General features: G+C 35.3%; 1 protein-coding gene across 1 annotated transcript in view; it reads left to right on the top strand.

The window, feature by feature from the left end:
- LOC106867808 (atrial natriuretic peptide receptor 1) overlaps positions 1 to 23,330 on the top strand; it is an 898,165-nt gene that overhangs the window by 365,124 nt on the left and 509,711 nt on the right. The window contains exon 3 of the mRNA XM_052970159.2: positions 3,722 to 3,917. Within this exon, the coding sequence (XP_052826119.1) occupies positions 3,722 to 3,917 (196 nt within the window). The remainder of the gene's footprint in view (positions 1 to 3,721; positions 3,918 to 23,330) is intronic.

Here is a 23,330-nt window from a genome sequence, read left to right as displayed (position 1 = left end):
ATATAAAAAACGCAACCCAAGAAGTAATATAGGTAATAGAAGACAGAACACACGGGTTTAGGCATGAAATGGTTTAAATATGAACCAGAGAGCTGGCAGTACTACAAAGGGAAACGAGTGATATTGACGAGAGAAATTTGCCATTTTTATGCCGAAGAAAAGATTGTGAGTAAAGCAGTTAGATTAGAGAAGTGCAACGCACCGAGGAGACTGGGGTCAGTTGAGAAAAAATTTAATATCGTCCAAATTGTTGGAGAAAATATAACCAGCGAGGTTTCGACTTCGCTTGAGTTTCTTGTATGAAGCATTTTCTACCCGCTAGTTTGAGACATAAAGGCTGAAGATTAGTGATTATCATGGGTGTCAATGTTATGAATAACTGGTGCATATTCTACTGTATGCACATAATCCCTTGCAGAAAATGGTTAGTAGCTTAACCATATCCTAAGTACCCTTGCCTATCCACTAAAGCAGTGATGCAATAAGGATTAGCTTGATGTTACATATTGCTTTGATGACCAAGGACCGGAAAAGACAATGCTGGAGCATTGATGGTAGAAAGCTACACCCTAGACTCTCACATCGTGTCACTGATTGGTAGGAGTAAGTGGATTTATAAGAGCTCATATTTGCAAGAATGAGGCAAGAATGAGGCAACCCTGCAACCTTCTCGTGTGGTCTGGCTTGTTGAAGTAACAGTACCTTACACACATTATGTACAGGCACATTAAATACAGGCCGTTAAGTACAGACCTAAAACATGAGAAACAAGTATTTGAACACTACTTCCTATTGAGATCGAATGAGGGTGTGTAGCAGAATCACAAATTCACTCCCCTTCTGGCATTGAACTTAGGCAGTGATTTCGGCGAACCTAAAGAAAGAAAAAGGATTTATCATTCCTATGGCAGCGGCTTGTGAAACATGAGCCAATTTTTTTTTAAATCCTAAAGACAGTAATGAAGCAAAATATTCGATGTATGCTCAGATTAATTACAAATGCATGACGCAGAGAAAAAGCGAAACTGGGCGTTCTCCGGTAACATGAATACTATTCAATGCTGTTGTTGGGTGCTATATATTTTCCAACGCTGTTTTTATCACCATTGAACAAATGATGGAATGATAGAGATAATATCTTGCATGCAGCATACATACAATTGCATTTGTGTGTGTGTGTGTATGTGTGTGTGTGTGTGTGCGTGTGTGTGTGTGTGTGTGTGTGTGTGTGTGTGTGTGTGAGCGTGTGTGCGTGCCAGTGGAAAGTAAGATACTGAGAGTAAATAAAATGCTTTTTTGCTGTGAACTGTCTACTCAATATTGACATAGTGGTTATGAATAGTAGTTTAGTAATGGCACATTTATTACCTTGGAAACACTTTTATTCTCGAATGCCACACGTCAATATATATGTATTTATCCTTAGCGCTCGCGCGCATGTAAGTGTATGCGTGTATGTGTGTGTGTATTTATTCTAGTTGTATATATTTATTCTCTTTTCTTTCAATCAGGACAATCATAAAGACCATAAATTCATTTCGTACCATGTGATAGATTTAACGTTCCAACTGTTATTGTTAATCGTATTTTATTATTGCTGTTCCTTTAAAAAAAATACAAAAAATACTTGCGTGATTGCCAGAAGTAGGCCTACTGTTGAAATAATCTATATATCGGTTTGCAATCTTGCTGATATCATATTATATTCGATATTTGCTATCAGGGAAATAATGTTTTCGAAATTCTGTTATCAGCTTCGTTGTGATACATTTGTAAAAGCTGTTGATTTTGATTAATATAAACAATTCATGAACAAAATCTCTTAAATGGATATATAGAAGTACAACCTATATCCTTAAATGTTATGAATAAAATATAAATAAATTTCTAACGTTTATTCTCTTTATATGAGGAATGAATTTCAAGAGAATAAATTCCATTGAATGCCACTTTTAATTGTGAAGGATGTGTAGAGTGAGTTCTTTTGCGTGTCGGAGGTTGTGATATTGAGGGATGTAATAAACAATTCATAATAATCTCCTTGACATTGTAAAATTTTACAAATTTTTTATTACAGCCAATTTCTAATGTGCGAAACAAGTTTAAAATTTTCTTTATAAAACGAGTCCCTAAATATCTGCATTTCAAATATCCATGTGAAAATCAGAGATTTTATGCCATATTTGTGTTTTAGGCATGGACAAAATATGCATTAGACAATATATGCATTTTACATGAATATATATATATGTGTGTATAAGTGTGTGTATTCATGTGTGTGTGTGTGTGTGTGTGTGTGTGTGTGTGTGTGTGAGAGAGAGAGAGAGAGAGTCCATGTGTGCATGTTTATGTGTGTGCGCGTGCTAAGCGATATTTCAATATTACGTATACTCATAAATATTTTAAACAATCGCCTGTAAATATTGATTATTATACAAGTCAACTGTGATTTTTATCGCTGGAAATATTTTTCATTACAACATTCATTTATATGTGTATTTCGTAGGAACATATATATATGTATAATACGAGGGCGGTGATGTTATCGCTGGATCTTTTTTAATGGCTTTATCAGTGTGGGAGTGATTCAACTCATGATCTTTTGTAGAATCTCTGAATAGATTGTTCTTGGCACTCCATCGCTTACGACGTCGAGGGTTTCACTTGATCAATGGGACAGCCTCTTCGTGAAATTAACGTGCAAGTGGCTGAGCACTCCACAGACACGTGTACCCTTAACGTAGTTCTCGGGGATATTCATCGTGACAGTGTGACAATGCTGACCCTTTGAAATACAGGTACAACAGAAACAGGAAGAGAGAGAGAAAGTTGTGGTGGAAGAGTACAGCAGGGTTCGCCAGCATCCCCTGCCTGCGCCTCCTGGTGCTTTAGGTGTTTTCGCTCAATACACACTCACAACGCCTGGTCTGGGAATCGAAACCGCGATCCTATGACCGCGAGTCCGCTGCCCTAACCACTGGGCCATTGCGCCTCCACTTCTGAATAGGTAACACACAGAAATAACATTATACACAGAGGCACATTTAAAATGCTAGCAAACCACTGAACTATTTTACAAGCCCTCTCAAATGCCGGCTTCTACACAAGTTTCGTTATCCAAATTTCAGTCCTATCCGTGGATAAGCCTACGGCTATTGTTGAAATCACTGTTTTTACTGTACGAGATAGTGAGTTGAAATAGGTAATCTTATAGTTGAGGAATGCACGACTTAACTACCAAGTTAAACATATTAGCAGAATCTTTGATCGAATGCTTCTGGAAACTCGGCCTTAGCTCATTCTGAATTCATGGTGCAAATATTCGGAAATGTTTTGCACAAGGATTTCAAAATCAGCCAAATCCGGCTTTGTCTTTCATCCATTCGTGTTTGATAAAATGTTCAAACGGAATTCGAATGGATTGGTAGGTTGAAAAGAAAGTCTACCTTTGCAATATTTGTTGCAGCATTTTATGTTCATTTGGTCAAATCCCACTATGGCCTCTTTGTTTGTTGGACGCAATCTGCCAACACTAGGCCCTTTCGACACAAGACCAAGTTCCATTATGTGGCTAGCTTTTAGACCAGTCCTATGGTTTAGTATACTATCTTCCTACCTGTCTTCGAGCACCTGCAATTAATCACATTCCCGCCTAATAAAATTCCGCTGGTGGAAATATTTCGGTTACTGACAAATTATATTTGAACTATTGTCTTTGCAGTAAAAACGCCAGTATGTACCCATGGTACCGTGCTAACGACACAGCCGAAAGCAACGAAAAGGCGCGAAAAGCATACGAAAGTCTGATGACTGTCTCTCTGAGAAAACCCACCAGCCCTGAGTACGAGAACTTCTCAAGAGAAGTAATTAGCAGAGCCAAAAGTGAGAGTCAGAATTTTACATACGGTGAAGATGAGGTACGTAAAAATTTTGTGTAATATATTTTTCTTCTTTTTGGTTTCTTCTGTTTTTTGGGGGTTTTTGCGATTTCTAATGCTCCAGAACTATTGGATGATGTCAGAATTTTTTTTAAATCATCGATTTTAACAAATTGAATGTGGACATTGAGAGATCTACAGATACAAATATTCCAATACATTATTCAATATTTTGGTGAATTAACAATAATTATTGATTGTAAATTACTGTCATTGTAAATCTCAATGCTGTCTTCTACACCACACAGTTGCACACGTACTCATATATGCGCATACATCCTCATACATATGCAGACAGATAGAAGCGGTAATTAAGTTCTTCGTGGAAATCAATCCAGCCAAAACTGAGTATCAAAACATTATTGTTTGTATAAACCTGTGTTTATGTACGTATATATATATATATATATATATATATATATATTTATATATATATATATATATATATTTATATATATATATATATATATATATATATATATATATATATATATATATATATATATATATATATGTATATATATATATATATATATATGTATATATATATATATATATATATATATATATATATATATATATATATATATATATATGTATATATATATATTTATATATATATATATATATATATATGTATATATATATATATATATATATATATATATATATATATATATATATATATATATATATATATATATATATATATATATATATATATATATATATATATATATATACATATATATATATATATATATAATTTCGATTAGAAGTTACGTTAGCTTCATGAAAGGATGGTGTCATCCTAGAAAATACTGGTTCAATACCTAATATCTTGGGAGAATTGATTTCCTGAAATGATAGATTTATATATGAAACCATGTGGTTTATATTCATATAAATGAAGTAAAAGAAAATGGAGATTGTGAAGTTAATAAATGCTTATTATCTACAATAAATCAATCGTTATCCCTTACAGCTGTTTCAATTAATACTCAATGAATTAATTAAGTATTACATCCATATGCACTGAGATTAATATCTTCAGAGAGAAATGATATACCCTTAGACGTTTATATGTGTGTTTATGGATTCATTATAGCAGACCACACGTATAAACCATCTCAGAATATATTTTCTCCCACTGAAGATAGTATGCTCTAATTAATTCACTGAGTATTAATTGAAATAACTTTAAGGGATAATGGTTGATCTGTTGTTGATAATAAACATTTATGTGTATATATATGCATATATATATATATATATATATATATATATATATATATATATATACATACATATATATGTGTGGATATGTTTATATACAAATACATGCATATGTGTACGTGTATCTGTGTTCATGTCCATATGCATGGGTACGTAGATACAATCAACAGACAACATGTACATCAACTCCACTTGGTTTTTATTTACTTTCAAAATACTCTTTCAGTTTCTCTATTCTCTTCCCGTTTTCAAATGGTTTTTCTCATCCATGTACCCTCTATGCCGGAGTACATTATCCCCAAATGTTTCTGCATTAGCTCTTTCCATTTGCCTGACTTAACGGAACTGAGAAGAGTTAATGGCATCGTGAACGAGACGTATGTTTTTATTGTTCTTGTGCTTTCCTTTCTTTTTCGCCATATATTCACATTCGATATGTATACATATGTATGTGTGTTTGTATATGTATATATATATATATATATATATATATATATATATATATATATATATATATATATACATACAATTGCAGCGTGGAAGGTGTTTATAAGCCATTTAAGAAACACAACAACTGTTAGATTCACTTCAACATTTAGATTTAATTTGCCAAAACATTTTCGTCGCTTTGAGACCGCGACCTGTCAGTTATAAAATTCCATGTTTCATCACGGGATTAAATTTAAATGTTTAAGTGAATCTAACGGTGTTTCTGTATTTTTTAAATGGCTTATAAACATCTTCCACGCTGCAATTGTTTTCGTTCCAGCACACGATCTCAGATCAGGTCACTTGCTATGCAAGTACATCTCTGTAAAATATATATATATATATATATATATATATATATATATATATATATATATATATATATATATATATATATATATATATATATATATATATATATATATATATATATATATATATATATATATATATATATTAGATATATACTTTTATAAAACAAATTTTACAAAATATATAGTATCTGTTAACAGTCTTAGCCAAAAACTCACAGTTGAGTTTTTGTATATATATATGTATACATGTCTCTTAAAGGATAGAGCTCAAAATCAATGCATTGAAGATACTTTATTGCAGCAACAATTATAATAATAACAGAAACAACCACAATAAGCCAAACCTATGCACATTTCAATAGGGTATCCCGGAAAAATAAACCACATCATAAGATGTCTCGTCAAATATTGTAACAAATTACAACATATTACAAATTTCTGGATACTCCATCTCATCAGGGTCGCATTATTGCCATCACCAATACCATTATTAGCAAAACACACACATCATCATCCAAGAGGGTGAAAGAATAATCGACGGCACGCAACCTACCATCGTTATTTTCTTACAGAGTGTAAACAAACCAGTCAACCGAAATCCAGCGACGTACACCGCCCGGTTTACAGCGTAAAAATCCCTTGCCAAAAATTCATCCCCCCTGTACATCAAGATTTCCTATCGGATCTTCCTATAACGATAGTGTATTAATTAATTCATTAATTATACCCGCCCACGCCCACGCACCGCACACCACCACCCACATGCCCACACCTACCCCCACACACACATATACCTATACTTAGATACACACACCCATATATATTTATATGTATTTTTTATGTATAACCATACACCCAAACACATATACACACAAACATATATACACTCACATATGCATGCATATACCTATACACACATACAGATACACATGCACCCACATAAACGCGCACAGATACACACACACACCCCCATTTACATATATACGCATACATACTCACATACACACATGCGTACATATGTACATACACACATATAGCTATACCTCCATATATACATCGATACATATGCACATACACACACACAAGCTTATATATGTTTACATGTACACACATACACATACGTCTCCATACACACATACACTCTCACGTGTCTCCACATGTATACCTACACCCATATACATATACACTCATATATTTGCGCCACAGACCTAATTCCAGTAAGATATATAGAGATGAATATACCTCTTCCTTAATTTCGAACTTGTGCCTATACACATTCCGGTAATTCCTATTTATAAAATGCATACGTATGTCTATACATATGTAGACATCTGTAAGCTTTAAACGTTATTTTATTAACTAGGTGACCCTTGGAAAAAAGTATGGAAAATAATTCCAAGTTACATAACGAACAAGTACTTTTACCCTTGTCGTACGGCATCGATTTGCCTACTAACAACCATTCAAGGGAGTAATCCTTTTTCTCATCTTTCAATTTCCAAACTAAATTACTAAGCGCCGTACTATATTGCTTACTCCTATCCCTAAAGGAACAGTAATGATTAGAAATTCGTTTCGAGACCTCAAGTGACGAAGCCCCGATATAACTCCAAATCTTCTTATCCGTTATAACATTACACCTATAGACAATGTTTTTAGTTTTAGCATTTGCACTAAGGAATCTTATTCTATTAGGGTTATCTTCAGATATTTCTATTAGTTTATTACCAAAGTTAGTGGTATTATCCATATCCTTTTGGTCTTGACTAACATCTCGACCATTGCCTGTATTATTATTATTATTATTACCCTCTGTGTTTATGTCAACAGAACTATGACTAGAGTTTGAGGATAAAAGTTTAAAGTTATGAGCGGCGATAATTTGGGTCAAATTCTTGGTGTTTCAAAATCCGAACCTTACCTTATGCTCGTTAATAACCTTATAGTAGAGCGAGTTAATTGGAAAATGTTTCCTAACTACATTCCTGAATAAACTAACTAAATTTGATTTTACTTGCCTCCCATAAGGGACGATGAACCATAGACTATCCTGTTTCCTAGAATGACAACCTACATTATTATCCCTAAAAAACTTAAGCCTACTACTTTCAGCCCCTGGTACACTATCGTTGGATCTTGGCCTATGCTTTAGCTTACTGAATGGGTTAACATTATTCTTATTATTCTTCTTATTATTATTATTGTTAGTTTTATAACTACCCTTATTGCTATTATTCACATTATCAATTTTATTAATATTATTATTATTAACATCTTCCTTTAGGGATAGGAGTAAGCAATATAGTACGGCGCTTAGTAATTTAGTTTGGAAATTGAAAGATGAGAAAAAGGATTACTCCCTTGAATGGTTGTTAGTAGGCAAATCGATGCCGTACGACAAGGGTAAAAGTACTTGTTCGTTATGTAACTTGGAATTATTTTCCATACTTTTTTCCAAGGGTCACCTAGTTAATAAAATAACGTTTAAAGCTTACAGATGTCTACATATGTATAGACATACGTATGCATTTTATAAATAGGAATTACCGGAATGTGTATAGGCACAAGTTCGAAATTAAGGAAGAGGTATATTCATCTCTATATATCTTACTGGAATTAGGTCTGTGGCGCAAATATATGAGTGTATATGTATATGGGTGTAGGTATACATGTGGAGACACGTGAGAGTGTATGTGTGTATGGAGACGTATGTGTATGTGTGAACATGTAAACATATATAAGCTTGTGTGTGTGTGTGTGCATATGTATCGATGTATATATGGAGGTATAGCTATATGTGTGTATGTACATATGTACGCATGTGTGTATGTGAGTATGTATGCGTATATATGTAAATGGGTGTGTGTGTGTATCTGTGCGCGTTTATGTGGGTGCATGTGTATCTGTATGTGTGTATAGGTATATGCATGCATATGTGAGTGTATATATGTTTGTGTGTATATGTGTTTGGGTGTATGGTTATACATAAAAAATACATATAAATATATATGGGTGTGTGTATCTAAGTATAGGTATATGTGTGTGTGGGGGTAGGTGTGGGCATGTGGGTGGTGGTGTGCGGTGCGTGGGCGTGGGCGGGTATAATTAATGAATTAATTAAGACACTATCGTTATAGGAAGATCCGATAGGAAATCTTGATGTACAGGGGGGATGAATTTTTGGCAAGGGATTTTTACGCTGTAAACCGGGCGGTGTACGTCGCTGGATTTCGGTTGACTGGTTTGTTTACACTCTGTAAGAAAATAACGATGGTAGGTTGCGTGCCGTCGATTATTCTTTCACCCTCTTGGATGATGATGTGTGTGTTTTGCTAATAATGGTATTGGTGATGGCAATAATGCGACCCTGATGAGATGGAGTATCCAGAAATTTGTAATATGTTGTAATTTGTTACAATATTTGACGAGACATCTTATGATGTGGTTTATTTTTCCGGGATACCCTATTGAAATGTGCATAGGTTTGGCTTATTGTGGTTGTTTCTGTTATTATTATAATTGTTGCTGCAATAAAGTATCTTCAATGCATTGATTTTGAGCTCTATCGTTTAAGAGACATGTATATATATATATATATATATATATATATATATATATATATATATATACACGCACACACGCACACATATATATATATGCATATACATACATATATAAACATATGTTTGTATATGTAGATATACTTATACATATATAAGCTTATATTGTGTGTTTGTGCTTGTGTGTGTGTGTGTGTCCATGCATTTATGTGTGTGTGTATGTGTGTGTGTGGGGGGGGTGCACTCATTCATAGATTGACCAATTGACAGATCGGTATACAGATGCATGGAAACGTAAATACATACTATCATATATAAAAGATTATATGAATACAACGCATACATACATGCATACACACATACATACAGAGAAATCTTTAATATTAATTTGCTGCAAAGTAAGCCATGTATTCTCGCGTATACTATGTGTATGAAATTATGAGCAACTGCATTGAAAATCTTTGAAAATATTTCCCTACAAAGATAATCAGAAATGTAGCATTTATGAAGCACGCATCTTGAATGATCGTTAGCGTAGAATTTGTAAAGTATGACATAAACACATTCATTCTTCTCCGTTGAGAGTATAATACTTCTATTAAATTAAACCTGACGGAAGATTAATCTATCTGTTTATGAGCGTATGAATACATATGTATTTATATGTTTTATGTGTCAGTTTATATATGTTTGCTGGACCTATCCATAACGACATTTATAATAACGTTTATTTTCTGCATCTTCACTGCAGAACGTTCCTGCTATTCGGGATCTGATCAATAAGTATTCGCATTGTTACTATTGCAACGACGCTAAAGCACGCAGAGTAAAGCCGCTTGGTACAGATTGATCTTGGACGTTGTTGTGCATGCTCACTAAGTTTTAACGTTCCAGCTCACTTCTACTATTTACAGCAGTGCTTGGGAGGAAGGTGTGGAGAGTGTGATCGTCACATTCACCTTGACAGAGAACGTTGCTCAGAGGCCTACGCAAAGTTACAGAAAGTGTATGGAGAGTAGTGCATGAGCCGCACACAAGGATACAAGTGGTGCAGACGTTTCCAAATGACGATTGTGCCGTGCGTTTTGGGAGACCCGCAACCAGGAGAGCTGAGAATGATATTGCAGATGTGCGTGCAGCTGTGAAGGGAAATCGTCGATTCACCATCCGTGATTTACCAGGGGATGTGTAGATCAGTTACGGTTCAGTACTGTCCGTTATCACTGAAGATTTGTATGGGATGCATGCCTACCAAATTTGAGCCCAAAACCGTTTTCAGCTGCCTAAAAACAAACACAAGTTTCAGTTACACAAGATCTCCTTGATTGTGTCGAGAACGATGAAAACTTTTTGACTACTTTGTGATGGTCCTTGAGCAGGTATCGCCAAGTTTTTGGAAAAATTTGATGCAGATTCTCTACTCAGCCTTCACTGTCAGGGTCAATACTACGATCACACGCTACAAACCTTCCTTGCAAGCACTGCTGTAAACAGCGGAAGTGTGCTAGAACATTAAGACTTAATGCGAATACACAGCAGCATTCAAGGTCAATTTGTGCCAAGCGGTATCACTTTCCATGCATTAGCCTCGTTATTGTGGCAAAAGTTCAGATACTTATTGATCAGACCACCTATGCTATTCCGGGACCATCTGCCTCCTCATGTGCCGTTAGAATGCACAGTGCAAATTCGATTTGCATTCGAAATATATATGACAACGGAGTCATTGCATGTTTTCATAAGTTAAATAAACAAAATTGTGTCAGACTACATAATTCCGTCATCATAAAAGTATATAATACAGGCTTAAATAATCAAAAATTAAAGTGGGATTGGCAAAACTAGAATGTTCTTAGATTCCATATCCACTTGAGACTACACCTAAAAGGCCACTGAAAATCATTGCGTAAGCGTTTGCTGGTAATAAGACATATGAAGGAAAACAGATTAAGCCGTTCTCAGTTGCAAGAAGGAGTATCATCTGTGGTATACTAAGTGTACAGGGTGAATGCTTAGTTTAAACTAAACAGACACTGAATATATGTTATAGTTTCTAAAACTATTTTGGGCTTAAGTTCGACTTTAAAAAAAGATTTTCATTGCTGTTCAATACTATCTTCCGTACGAGAGTTTGCAAATAAGAAACCGGGATAATGACTTTAACGACACAGTTATATATCATATATATATATATATACCACAATATCGCTTGACAACCAATGTTGGTGTGTTTACGTCCTCGTAAATTAGCAATTCGGCAAAAGAATCCGATAGAATAAGTAATAGGCTTTTTGTGACTATCTACTGTGTCTGTATGTACGGATATGTGTCTCCATAGGTATCATTGTGCGAAGGGAAGTGTGTGTATATAGTCAGTTTATATTTATATAGAGGTTGAATAGTAAGTGGGGTGTTATGTAGATGTATGTATGTGTGTGTGCATATGTATACGTAAACGTATATTTATATGCGCGTGTAAGTAGGCAAATTGATATGAATGGAAACAGATGGACATACAGACGGATAGGTACGTAGGTAATATGAACAGACAAGCACACACACATACATACATACGCAAATGAAGACTGAAACACATCACCACATACATACACACTTCACTTCACAAAAAGGACACATATAGAGACACACATACGTACATACATACATACAGATACTGTACATCGTCAAAAACTCTCATACACAGACACTCTCACACATGCACACACAAGGAGACAGAGGTACATACACACACATGCAAGCAGACAGACATAAAAAACACACAAACATGAATATGGAGAATACATACAATTTTACACTCACATATATACATACGCACACACAATGACCCACACACATGAACACAAACAAGCAAAAGGAACTCAGCTCTGATAACGGGCACAGTCAACGACTATTGAAAAGGTTGCAAGACGCAACAAAGATTTTAGGAAAAATAAATGAGTGGAAACTTTACCGGTGAGTGTGTCAAATAATAAGGCACTAAAAGAGAATGACTCTCTCTAGACACAACAATATATTTATTTATCATATATGTATATGGAAGATCGGGAGAGAGGTAATCAGGCTGGCCGGCGCAATCAGCCTGACTGGATGATACCATATATATATATATCGTCTTTACTGGTTTAAGTTGATAGCCTACGAGCATACTAGGTTCTAATCCATCATGTCGACGTCGGTTTTCGATTCTGCCTGTTATTTTATTACAGGGACTTCTAGTTAGAGACAGTTACATTTTAACGTAAAGGGACGCAACCCAATGCTTAAGTTTAATACAAGTATACGCAGCCACCTAGGCAAACACACATCTACGCTCTTTATATAAATACATACAAACATATATACATAAATACACACGCGCGTGTATCTAATTTTTTTCCGACTCAACCAGAAACCAGGGCTTCAATGCAAAAAATAAGATAATTGAAACACAATACTCGTCAGGTGAAAAGCAAATTGAATTGTTTCCCAATAAAACACAGGAAAATTGTGCACTATCTGCTATATGTTCTAAACATGATCCATCGTAGGTTCATAATTACAGAATATTGCCAATTCTTAGAAGAAATACAATGAAAAATTATATTCGCTGTTATAAATAAAATACGTTTTTGCTCTTTGTGTATGAGTCACAATTGATTCCAGACTACTTTAACGTAAATATTACTACGATCAAACGATATTATGTTACATAATAGCAAGTAGCTAACAATTATTTAAGCATTATCTGTTATTATCTCTCAACCATATCCGATTTTATCAGCAATTTTATTGAATATGAATTCAGTCATTCGTGATTCGCACGGCGTCTATTGATGTACGCTTTAATGGTTATACTGTTATAAGAATTTTCAATAAATAAAAATAATGATGACGTCGACGACGACGACGATGATGACGACGACGAAGACGACGATGACGATGACGCGGACGACGACGACGATGCTGATGATGATGATGATGATGATGATGGTGGTGGTGGTGGTGGTGGTGGTGGTGGTGGTGGTGGTGGTGGTGGTGGTTTGGTGGTGGTGGTGGTGGTGGTGCTGATGGTGCTGGTGGTGCTGCTGCTACTTGTGGTGGTGGTGGTGGTGGTGGGGCTGGTGGGGCTGGTGGAGACGACGACGACGAGGATGATGGTCATTCGCCTCGATATGTGGCAGTTCCGGTTATTATGTACAATTTCAACGGGTTGAACTGGAATATGAGCGAAATAAGTTAGATGGACAGGAAAATCTGTAAGCTGCTGACTTGCAATAGAGGTACCACCCAAATGCAGACGTAGATCGTCTTTACCTACCCAGAGCTCAAGGAGGTCGAGGCTTGATCCAGTTTGAAATCTCCTGCAAAAACAATACAATTGGACTGGCAAAATGTCTTGAAACATCTAACGAGTGGATGCTAAAGTTCATTGAAAACCATGAAAGAAGTAAGAAGCTTCATTCTGCTATGGAGAAGAGTAAAAAAAAATGTTAAGTGAGTTGATGAATAATACCCAGGTTGAATAGTTTGAGAGAAGTGCAGCAACTGTAGTTGCAATGAAGGTGAAATAAATAGCAAAGCAAAATGCGCTTGAACAGTTGGCTGATAGTTGGGAACAAAAATCCTCTGCATGGCAGACCAGAAGCAAGCCCATCACTGCTTATGGAGTTCAGGGCTAAAGACAGAGAATGAAGGCTTGATTGCACAAGATCAGACTTTATTGACCCAGAACTATTAAGCCAATGTGATGAAAAATGGTGTAGACCCAAAGCGCCGATATTGCAACGATGGGATAGAAACAGTGGACCACCTAATCTCTGGAGGTAAGGTTTTAGCACTTGTAGAGTACAAATCAAGACATGAAAAAGTTGATCAATATCTACATTGGATAATGTGTCGGTATTATAAAATCAAAACTGTTGACATATGGTGCAAGCACTATCCTGAGGCTATAACTGAGGGAGAACATGTAACTATTCTTTGGATCTACCCAGAATGTACAGATCGGACCATGAAGGAAATAAACCAGATACTGCTGTGAGTGATACAAGCAATAAAATCTGTTTATTAATTGACATGAGCATATCCTGTGACCATAATATCTTGGCGAAATAATTTGATAAACTCATAAAATATGAAGATTTGGTAATCGAAATCGAAAAGATGTGGCATCTCAAGATGGTTACAATACCAGTGATTGAAGAAGCACTTGGAATGATCACAAAAGGAACTGAAGATTATTTAATAATGATCCCTTGCTTACCTTTCATGCATGAAGTGTAAAAGACTGTCTTAACTGTTATGTCACGCGTATTGAAAAGAGCATTGTCGCTGTGAATTTTCTTTCCTTTTTTTCTCCTTTATTTTATTTGCTTACTTTTTTTAATTTTTCTCTCTGTCTTCCCCTTTTTCTCTATCACATGACTATGTAAATGAAAAATCTGGTGTGTTGGTTTTAATGGCCTACCAATGTACACAGTACGTTTCTCTGCCCTAGGTGTCAGGAAGACACTCGGCAAGAAATAGAAACAGAATTGAAACAAGATGCCAATGAAAACAATGATAATGATAATAAATTATAAATAAATAATGATAATAATAAATGTTCTGAAGCAATACCAAGCAGTGGATCTCATGGCTTTTGATCGTGACTGATTGGAAGTGTTATCATGGAAATATTTTGTCGGTATAAAAGATATGTTACAGCAATATTCTGCTCAATACCGTGGTAGATCATCATAGACATGTGCTGAGATTAATTCTTTGGAGTTTCCATAATACACCCTTGGAAACATGGGTGTTTTGTTCATGATCTTTAAGAATCTTTTGTGCGGGATGGGCTACGCAACAAACAGAGAATTCTAACCGGGACCCCTCTGCAATATCATAATGTCGCTCCATGAGAGGAATTGCATCTCACCGAGAAGACTTTCTTTGTAGTGTCATCAACACGCTGCAAAAGCCGCATGGCTCACGACGATGTCGACTATAAACACAAGGCCTGGAATTTGGGGGAGACTCGATTACATCGATCCCAAAGTGAGGAAAGGCAAATTCTTCCATGGCGGTGGAGAAACTCTGGACGAAATGACACCAAGCATTTTCTCTGATATACTAATGATTCTGCTAGATTATCGCTTTCGTAATAATAATAATAATATTAATAATAATAATAATAATAATAATAATAATAATAATAATAATAAGAAGAAGAAGAAGAAGAAGAAGAAGAAGAAGAAGAAGAAGAAGAAGAAGAAGAAGAATGATAAGTTTCTGACCTTCCACCAGAACCATAGGTCAAAGAAATGCCAAAGATTATGTTGACAAGTACCGCCCTTCATACTCAGGAAAGTAACCTACCCCTTAAAATGTGTGTATTTTAAAATACGGATGTATTTCCGTATTCTACAGAGGTATCTCTGCCCTCCAGACTTCCCTTGCCCAGCTTTCCCTTATATTTCAACATCTCTCAACACTCACTTGTCCTAGGGCGATGAGTGATGCATAATAATAATAATAATAATAATAATAATAATAATAATAATAATAATAATAATAATCAGGTGCTGGCTCTAATGGCTTCCGATCTTAACTGATTGGAAGAGTTATCATGTGCATTGTTTTGTCTTGGTACAAAAGATGGGCTACAACAAATATTCTGCACACTACCACAGATTTGCTTGGCAGTCGTTTGTCCTTAAGCAGTTGAGCATGTCCATTGGTGGCTGACGATATGCGCATCTCTGATTCGGAGCAGAAGTAGTGGGGGAGCTTCATATCCATATGTTGAGAGGAATTTTTGGAGTTTAAATAATTCACCTCTAGAATTATGGTTTTTTTGTTCATCATCCTCAAACAGCCCTTATCCTGACGAAAATACTAACTGCGCCCCACCTGCAAGGTCATGCGCTGGTAATCCTGATATGAGAACACCATGTCGCACACATGTGTGTGATGCAAGTTATCAGACAGGTAGTTATGATGAGTTTACTGGGCTTCGTATATTTTACCCCAGTGTCACTGTCATGACATGCACTGCCCTCTCACTCAATAAAAGAAATGCAGTAAATATTCTGCTCAATACCACAGATTTGCTTCTCACTTAATTGACATTAATGAGCTGAGCATATCCCTTGGTATTTGATTATTTGTGTATCTCTGATGATGAGTAGAAGTAGTGGGAGAGCATCATAGCCATGTGTTGGGAGAAATTCTGTGGGGTTCCAATAAGTCACCTCTGGAGACATCGGTGTTTCATTCAACATCCTTAAACACCCATTATTCAGGGACCTTTTACGCGTAATGGGCTACTCAGTCTGAAGAAAATTCTAACCTGCATGAGCTGTTTATGCCGATATGAGATCGCTACGTGGTGCACATATGGTTGTGATGCATGTATCTGGTGTAACCTTATCAAACTGGTAGTTATGATGGATATACTGGGCTTCTTATATATTACCCCAGTGCCACATTGATAGCATGCACTGCTCTGTCACTCAATAATAATAATAATAATAATAATAATAATAATAGAAAACTATTATAAAATAACCACCATATGACTGCAAAAATACCTACTCCAGAAGCAAGGGAAGCTAATACAAATAGCCACAAAACACGAGCAAAACAAAAAACTGTTTTCAGTATTTAAGGAAGCTGACAAATACAAACAAGAAATCAATCTACCTAACAAATACGAAGAAGAAGAAGAAGAAGAAGAAGAAGAAGAAGAAGAAGAAGAAGAAGAAGAAGAAGAAGAAGAAGAAGAAGAAGAAGAGGAAGAAGAAGAAGAAGAAGAAGAAGAAGAAGAAGAAGAAGAAGAAGAAGAAGAAACAATAAAAGCTATAAAACAAATGAAATCCAAACTAAAACTAGAACAGCAACGGACCATGATAAAACGATGGCAAGAAAAGCCCCTACATGGTAAATACTGGGCTAAACTAAATGCGAAAGAAATAGACAGAGAAAAATCCCAGCAATGGCTGAGAAGCTCAGGACTCAAAACAGAGACTGAAGGATTTTTAATTGCTGCACAAGACCAGAGCCTCCCCACCAGAAATTACCAAAAACACATAATGATAAGAAATATAACAAGTAACTGTATAATATGTGGAGATGGACAAGAAACAATAAATCATATTATCTCTGGCTGCCCAGTCCTGGCTAAGAAGGAATATATTCACAGACACGACAGAGCTGGGACCTATATACACTGGAAGCTATGCCCACACTATGGAATAACAACAGAAAAAAGATGGTATAAACACACGCCAGAAAAGGTCACAGAAAACGAGAAAGCAGCCATACTCTGGGATATGCCAATACACACAGAGAGAGAAATTAAGGCAAATAGACCAGATATAGTTGTCAAAGATCATGAAGAAAATAAATGCTTTCTAATTGATGTATCAATACCAGCAGATGACAACGTTTCTCGAAAAGAAATGGAAAAATTTTCAAAATACAAAGACCTGGAAATAGAGATAACTCGAATGTGGAGTCTAAAAACAGAAACAATTCCTATCATAGTAGGTGCCTTAGGTATAATAAAAAAATATTCCGACAAATACATAACAAAAACACCAGGACTTACAAATATATATAACATACAGAAAATTGCACTACTGGGTACTGCACACATTCTACGCAAAACACTTTCAATACAGTAAACATAAGAGCACCACATCAAACCACAGCACATACCCAAGGCGCACAGAGCTGCGCTCGGTAGTGAAGTGAAAGCACGTTATAAAAATAAAACTACTGAACAATAATAATAATAAATGCCTGGAGCATTACCAGGCAGAGGCTCTCATTGCTTGACTGAAATTATTATCATGTGTTGTCATCTCTTAACTGACTGGAAATGTTATCATGTACATGTTTTGTTTTGGTATTAATGATGAGCTACAACAAATAGTCTGCTTAATATCACAGATCTGCTTGTCAGTTGTTTATTCTTAACCAGTTGAGCATGTCCCTTAGTGGCTGACGATATGTGTGTCTCTAATCTTGAGGACGAGTAGTTGGAGAGCATCATAGCCATGTGTTGAGAGGAATTATTTTGGGTTTGAACAATTCACCTCTGGAAACATGGATGTATCGTTCATCATCCTTAAACAACCATTATTCAAAGATTTTTTGAGCAGGATGGGCTACTTGACCTGAAGAACATTCTAACTAAGCCCAACCTGTAAGGTCATGTGTTGTTTGTATTGATATGATATCATTATGTTTCGCACATATGGTTGTGATGCATGTGCCTGGTGTATGCTTATCAGATGGGTAATCATGATGGGTATATTGGGATTCGTATGTGTGTCACTTTGATGATATGCGCTATTCCGTATGAAGAATGATAATTTTAAATCGTTTTGTTGATGTGGTGCCAATTAATTGTGTGCCAAAACGACTTCGACTCATCTGTTCCGTGCTTCGGAATTCAAAGTTAATTGATATTTACGCCTCCTTACTTCCATCTAAGATTACCTAAAATGAATAACTACAATACACTAAGTTCTATTTAATCAACTATAGCCACCGTTAACTAAAAAATAGTCATGAACTTGATTGACGAAAATAAATTGAAAGAACTCAATATTACGATAAACAGGAGAATAACACAACACCACAGAATTATCAACAGGAAAACATTTCAAGGAATAATATATTATCTCTTACTTCTGAAAATTTCCTCAATATGGTAAATAATTGAATAATAGCAATGATTAGCATAATTCGATAAAATTATCGAGCCAACAAGAGGGCTGCTACGTAGCAATTGAAACTGCTTGTGTTATCGTTTGCAAATCATTAAATGACTTGAATTGAAGACACCATACTCAGGTTTCTGCAGAGAAGATATTGAATAACGTAATTGTGGATAAAGATTGTAAAGGCAGTTGAAATACCTTCCATCATGAACTGACCACTCACCGATTACCTGGGGCTCAAGAATAATAACAACAATTATATGATATAATGTAATTGTCACGGGCAAATGGAACAATATACCGAAATTAATCAATTAATCAGTTGTAGGTTTAAGATTAACACTCGTTCATTGGACAGAGAGTGAATGTAGGCATGTTATAACCCACCTACATACGTGATAGCAATGGAAAACATTAGCTCAAATACGTGCTAATACAAAATATTGGGCTTACGTTTATAGGCGTACGCATTCCAAGTCTTCATCTACGATAGACTTAATGTGCTAAAGAGTGATTAATGTATGGGAACAAATATGTTGGACTAAAGAAAGACGTAAACCATATTTGTATCTTTCTCATAAGGAAGAAATATCAATCCAATATAAAGTGGCATCTGGAAATAATCTTAAAAGTAATAACTACAACACAGAAAATATGCGCGGCGCATGTGTGAGCATTTAGTGTGTATGTTTGTGTGCGTGAGTGTGTGTTTGTGTGTGTGTGAGTGTGAGAGAGAGAGAGAGAGAGAGAGAGACAGAGAGAGACAGACAGACAGAGAGAGAGAGAGACAGAGACAGAGAGAGAGAGAGCGTGTGCGTTTGCTTATGTGTTCGACTCTTCAGATATGGATGTAAAAACTGACAATACTGGAAAAGGTAGGATTTGAAATTATGGCTATCTTGCAAATTGGTCAGAAGCTTGTAATGCCATATTTATTGGATAATATACTACATCGTAACACATCACATTTCATGTCACTACATCACAAATATCCAGATTTTACCTGTGTTTCATCAGAAATAAATAAATAGAAAGAATATAACTGGTATAGTAAAAAAATATATTTCTTTCGTGTACAATAGTTATATTAAATGATGGAAATAATTTTCGCTAACAGTTTATCGCGATATAACGGTTAACATTGGCTATTCCAATAGCTGTTAAAAGATGGACTCTTAAGGACAGTAAACCTCCAAAAACCTGTCAGTATATTTATGAAATTTATAAATATCACGGAAGGTTTAAGTTGCTCACATAGTCCAAAGGAAGTTCACTGCGATTTTAGATTTAATTTTATACACCTATAAGCACCTAAGAAATCGCCGTATGTTTCGAACCAATAAGAGAATAATTACGTGGCCACGATACCTGCTCTGTGCAATGAAAAATGATATGTCACTGTCGAAAAAGATGTCTCATTGAAAAAGAAAATAGATTATCCACGTTTGGTATACAACTGTTTATCGATTTGCTCAATAGTAGGTAACCTGACCGTAAACAAGAATTACTCATGCTAATATCCATTGTAACTCCGTCCCTTGAGATGTCTGTATTTTTTTAAATCACAAGCGTTCTCAATCATGATTTTTATCACCCACAAGAGGATTGAAATACAAAATACCCGTAGATTATTTGTTGAAGTCACTCACAATATATCAGAATTTAATGGAATTAAAATTACATTGCTTTTAATTTCTTATTCCGTGTTTTAAAAAGGAATACAATATATTTCTCCCTGGCCGTTAGTATGTCACGAATTCAGAAATGTGAATAGATAATGAAACTGCCGTGAAGTCCAAAAATCTAATTATATTCTAAGTTGAGTAAGTTTTAGAAGTATGTATATACTATATATAATTATTTTTTCTTTAATTTCAAGTAGATAATTACCTACGGGTGACAAAGACTCTTATATCATACAATCAAGAAATAATCAGCGGTTTAACTAATTGGTTAAAGACAAGGATAATGTTGGTAATTCACTTAGAATACTTGATATAATTATAGAAAACAATATCCAATTAAATGAGAGAATTGATGAACTTTATTATATCATACATGGTTCTATTATAGGTAATTCTATTATCTTTTTATTCGTTGCAATAGTTTTTAATATTCGGCCATTATAACAGTTCAGTGTTGTTATGAAACGCGTAATAATTGTTTCAGCAATTATAGTACTGATCATGTAAATCTTCTAATTAGTACAACTAAAACTTCTGTATTTTCGATTTGACTATTATGACAGCTAAATATTTGTTTATACAGGACGAAATGTTTAGCGGCATTTCGTCTGTCTTTAGGTTCTGAATTAAGTTTCCACCGAGGTCGACTTTGCCTTCTATCCTCTCGAAGTCGATAAAATAAGTACAAGTTGATCACTGGAGTCTATGTTCACTTCCCCGAAAATGCTGGCCTTGTGCCAAACTTTGAAACGAATATTTTCCTCGTCAATGGTTTTCCAGATGTCTCTCATTCGCAAGGATTGCTTTTGCGCAGTCATAATTATTCCTTCATTCTCTCTCATCAGACGACTTTCCTTCTGTCAGTTCCAGTGCTTCCCTACTCGAAACTCGTCTGTGGCTACAAATAAATTGCCATGGAAATGTTTGTTGCGATAGGTCCTTTCCCTTTCATGTTTTGTCTTTTGTCTCCTTCCCATCATTAAGGATATTTACCTTTTATTACCAACTTAATTTAGTTTGCATTGGAGAGAAGCAACCTGCATATTCAAACAATTCTCAATACTTATTAACCCTCGTCCTCTTTTAATCTTCCTCTTGTATAGCCAATCAACATCTCTTTAGGAATGCGCTATATTTTTTTTATTTTTCTGTCCAAGATTTTGTTTTTGTCTCATGGAATCTAATTTTTATCTGATCATCTTTGCTAAGAATCTTCGTCCATTTGACCATAATACCTCTATACCTTATTGTGCCTCCAGCCCTTGGTGTTAATAGTGGCGATGGTACTTACACCATTCAGTTTCGATTTCAAGATTTTTCTCAACCTACTCAAATACTCCTGACTTAACTTTCCTTTCATATGGCTGTCTTTGATACTGTCTGCTTCAAGTATAACCGAGATACTTGTATCTTTGTATTAGTATACTTAATTTCGTAGTCTGTTGGTAATTTTATTGCTTCACTATTTTCAAACCTTTCTCTTCTGCTTTGCACGATACTGCACTTATTCAACATAAACTGAACATTGATGTCACTAATAAAGATGTTGACTGTATTTACCGGATTATCAAGTTTTTTGCAATCCATGGCATAAAATTTCAGATCGTGCACTAGTTCATTCGTTCTCCCCATTTGTAGATCATATTGTTTGTCTCCTGCAATTTTTGATAATCATTTTATAAATTAGTAACAAGTCTTCGGTGACTCTAAACTGTATCTTGGATCCTCTCAGCTCCTCCGTAAGTAAATTATTGCTTCCTAGACGTACATACCCCACCCCACTCGAAAGCATTTCTGTGAATAACTTCCACACCAACAGAAGTCAAGTAATGCGTCTGAAATTTGAAGTCTCATTTCCTTTTGCCCAATCTATTAAAATTAATGTCGTCCTTCCCGTAGTCAACCATTCTAGCATGCTACTTCTTTTAATCTTCCCATTTAATAATGCAGCGAGCACTGGTATGGCAGATTTGGTGTTCTGTAACCAGTAGCCTTTTCCCTATCGGGTCTTTCTGTTTGGAAGTCTTCATAGTTGTTTTTGTAATTTATTCTGTGTTATCACTACATTCTCCTGTTGATTCTTCTCTTTAAAGTGATTTTCAACCCTTTTGAGCCAGAGCGCTTCCAAGATTTGCTCTTTACTCACACTCCAGATACTTTCCCAAGATTTCTTACTCTCATTGACGTCCGAAACAATTGATACGGTCCCTTCTCTTCTGTCCAGTTGCTCGAAAGTTTTCTTTTGGTTAATTTTAAACAGTATAATTTGATGGAATGCTTTTGCACGTTTTTAAATTCTTTGCTTTAGTTGTTTTTCTTTCTTTTAGTTTCTCTCTTACAGCATATAACCAATCACTTTTAATTTTTGTATAGCACTATACACCATCATTATTTT

Source organism: Octopus bimaculoides, chromosome 8 (genome assembly GCF_046866305.1).
Source record: "Octopus bimaculoides isolate indiv1 chromosome 8, ASM4686630v1, whole genome shotgun sequence".
Taxonomy (NCBI): Eukaryota; Metazoa; Mollusca; class Cephalopoda; order Octopoda; family Octopodidae; genus Octopus; species Octopus bimaculoides.
Note: the sequence above shows the minus strand (reverse complement) of the source record. Positions and strands in the feature narration are given on the sequence as shown.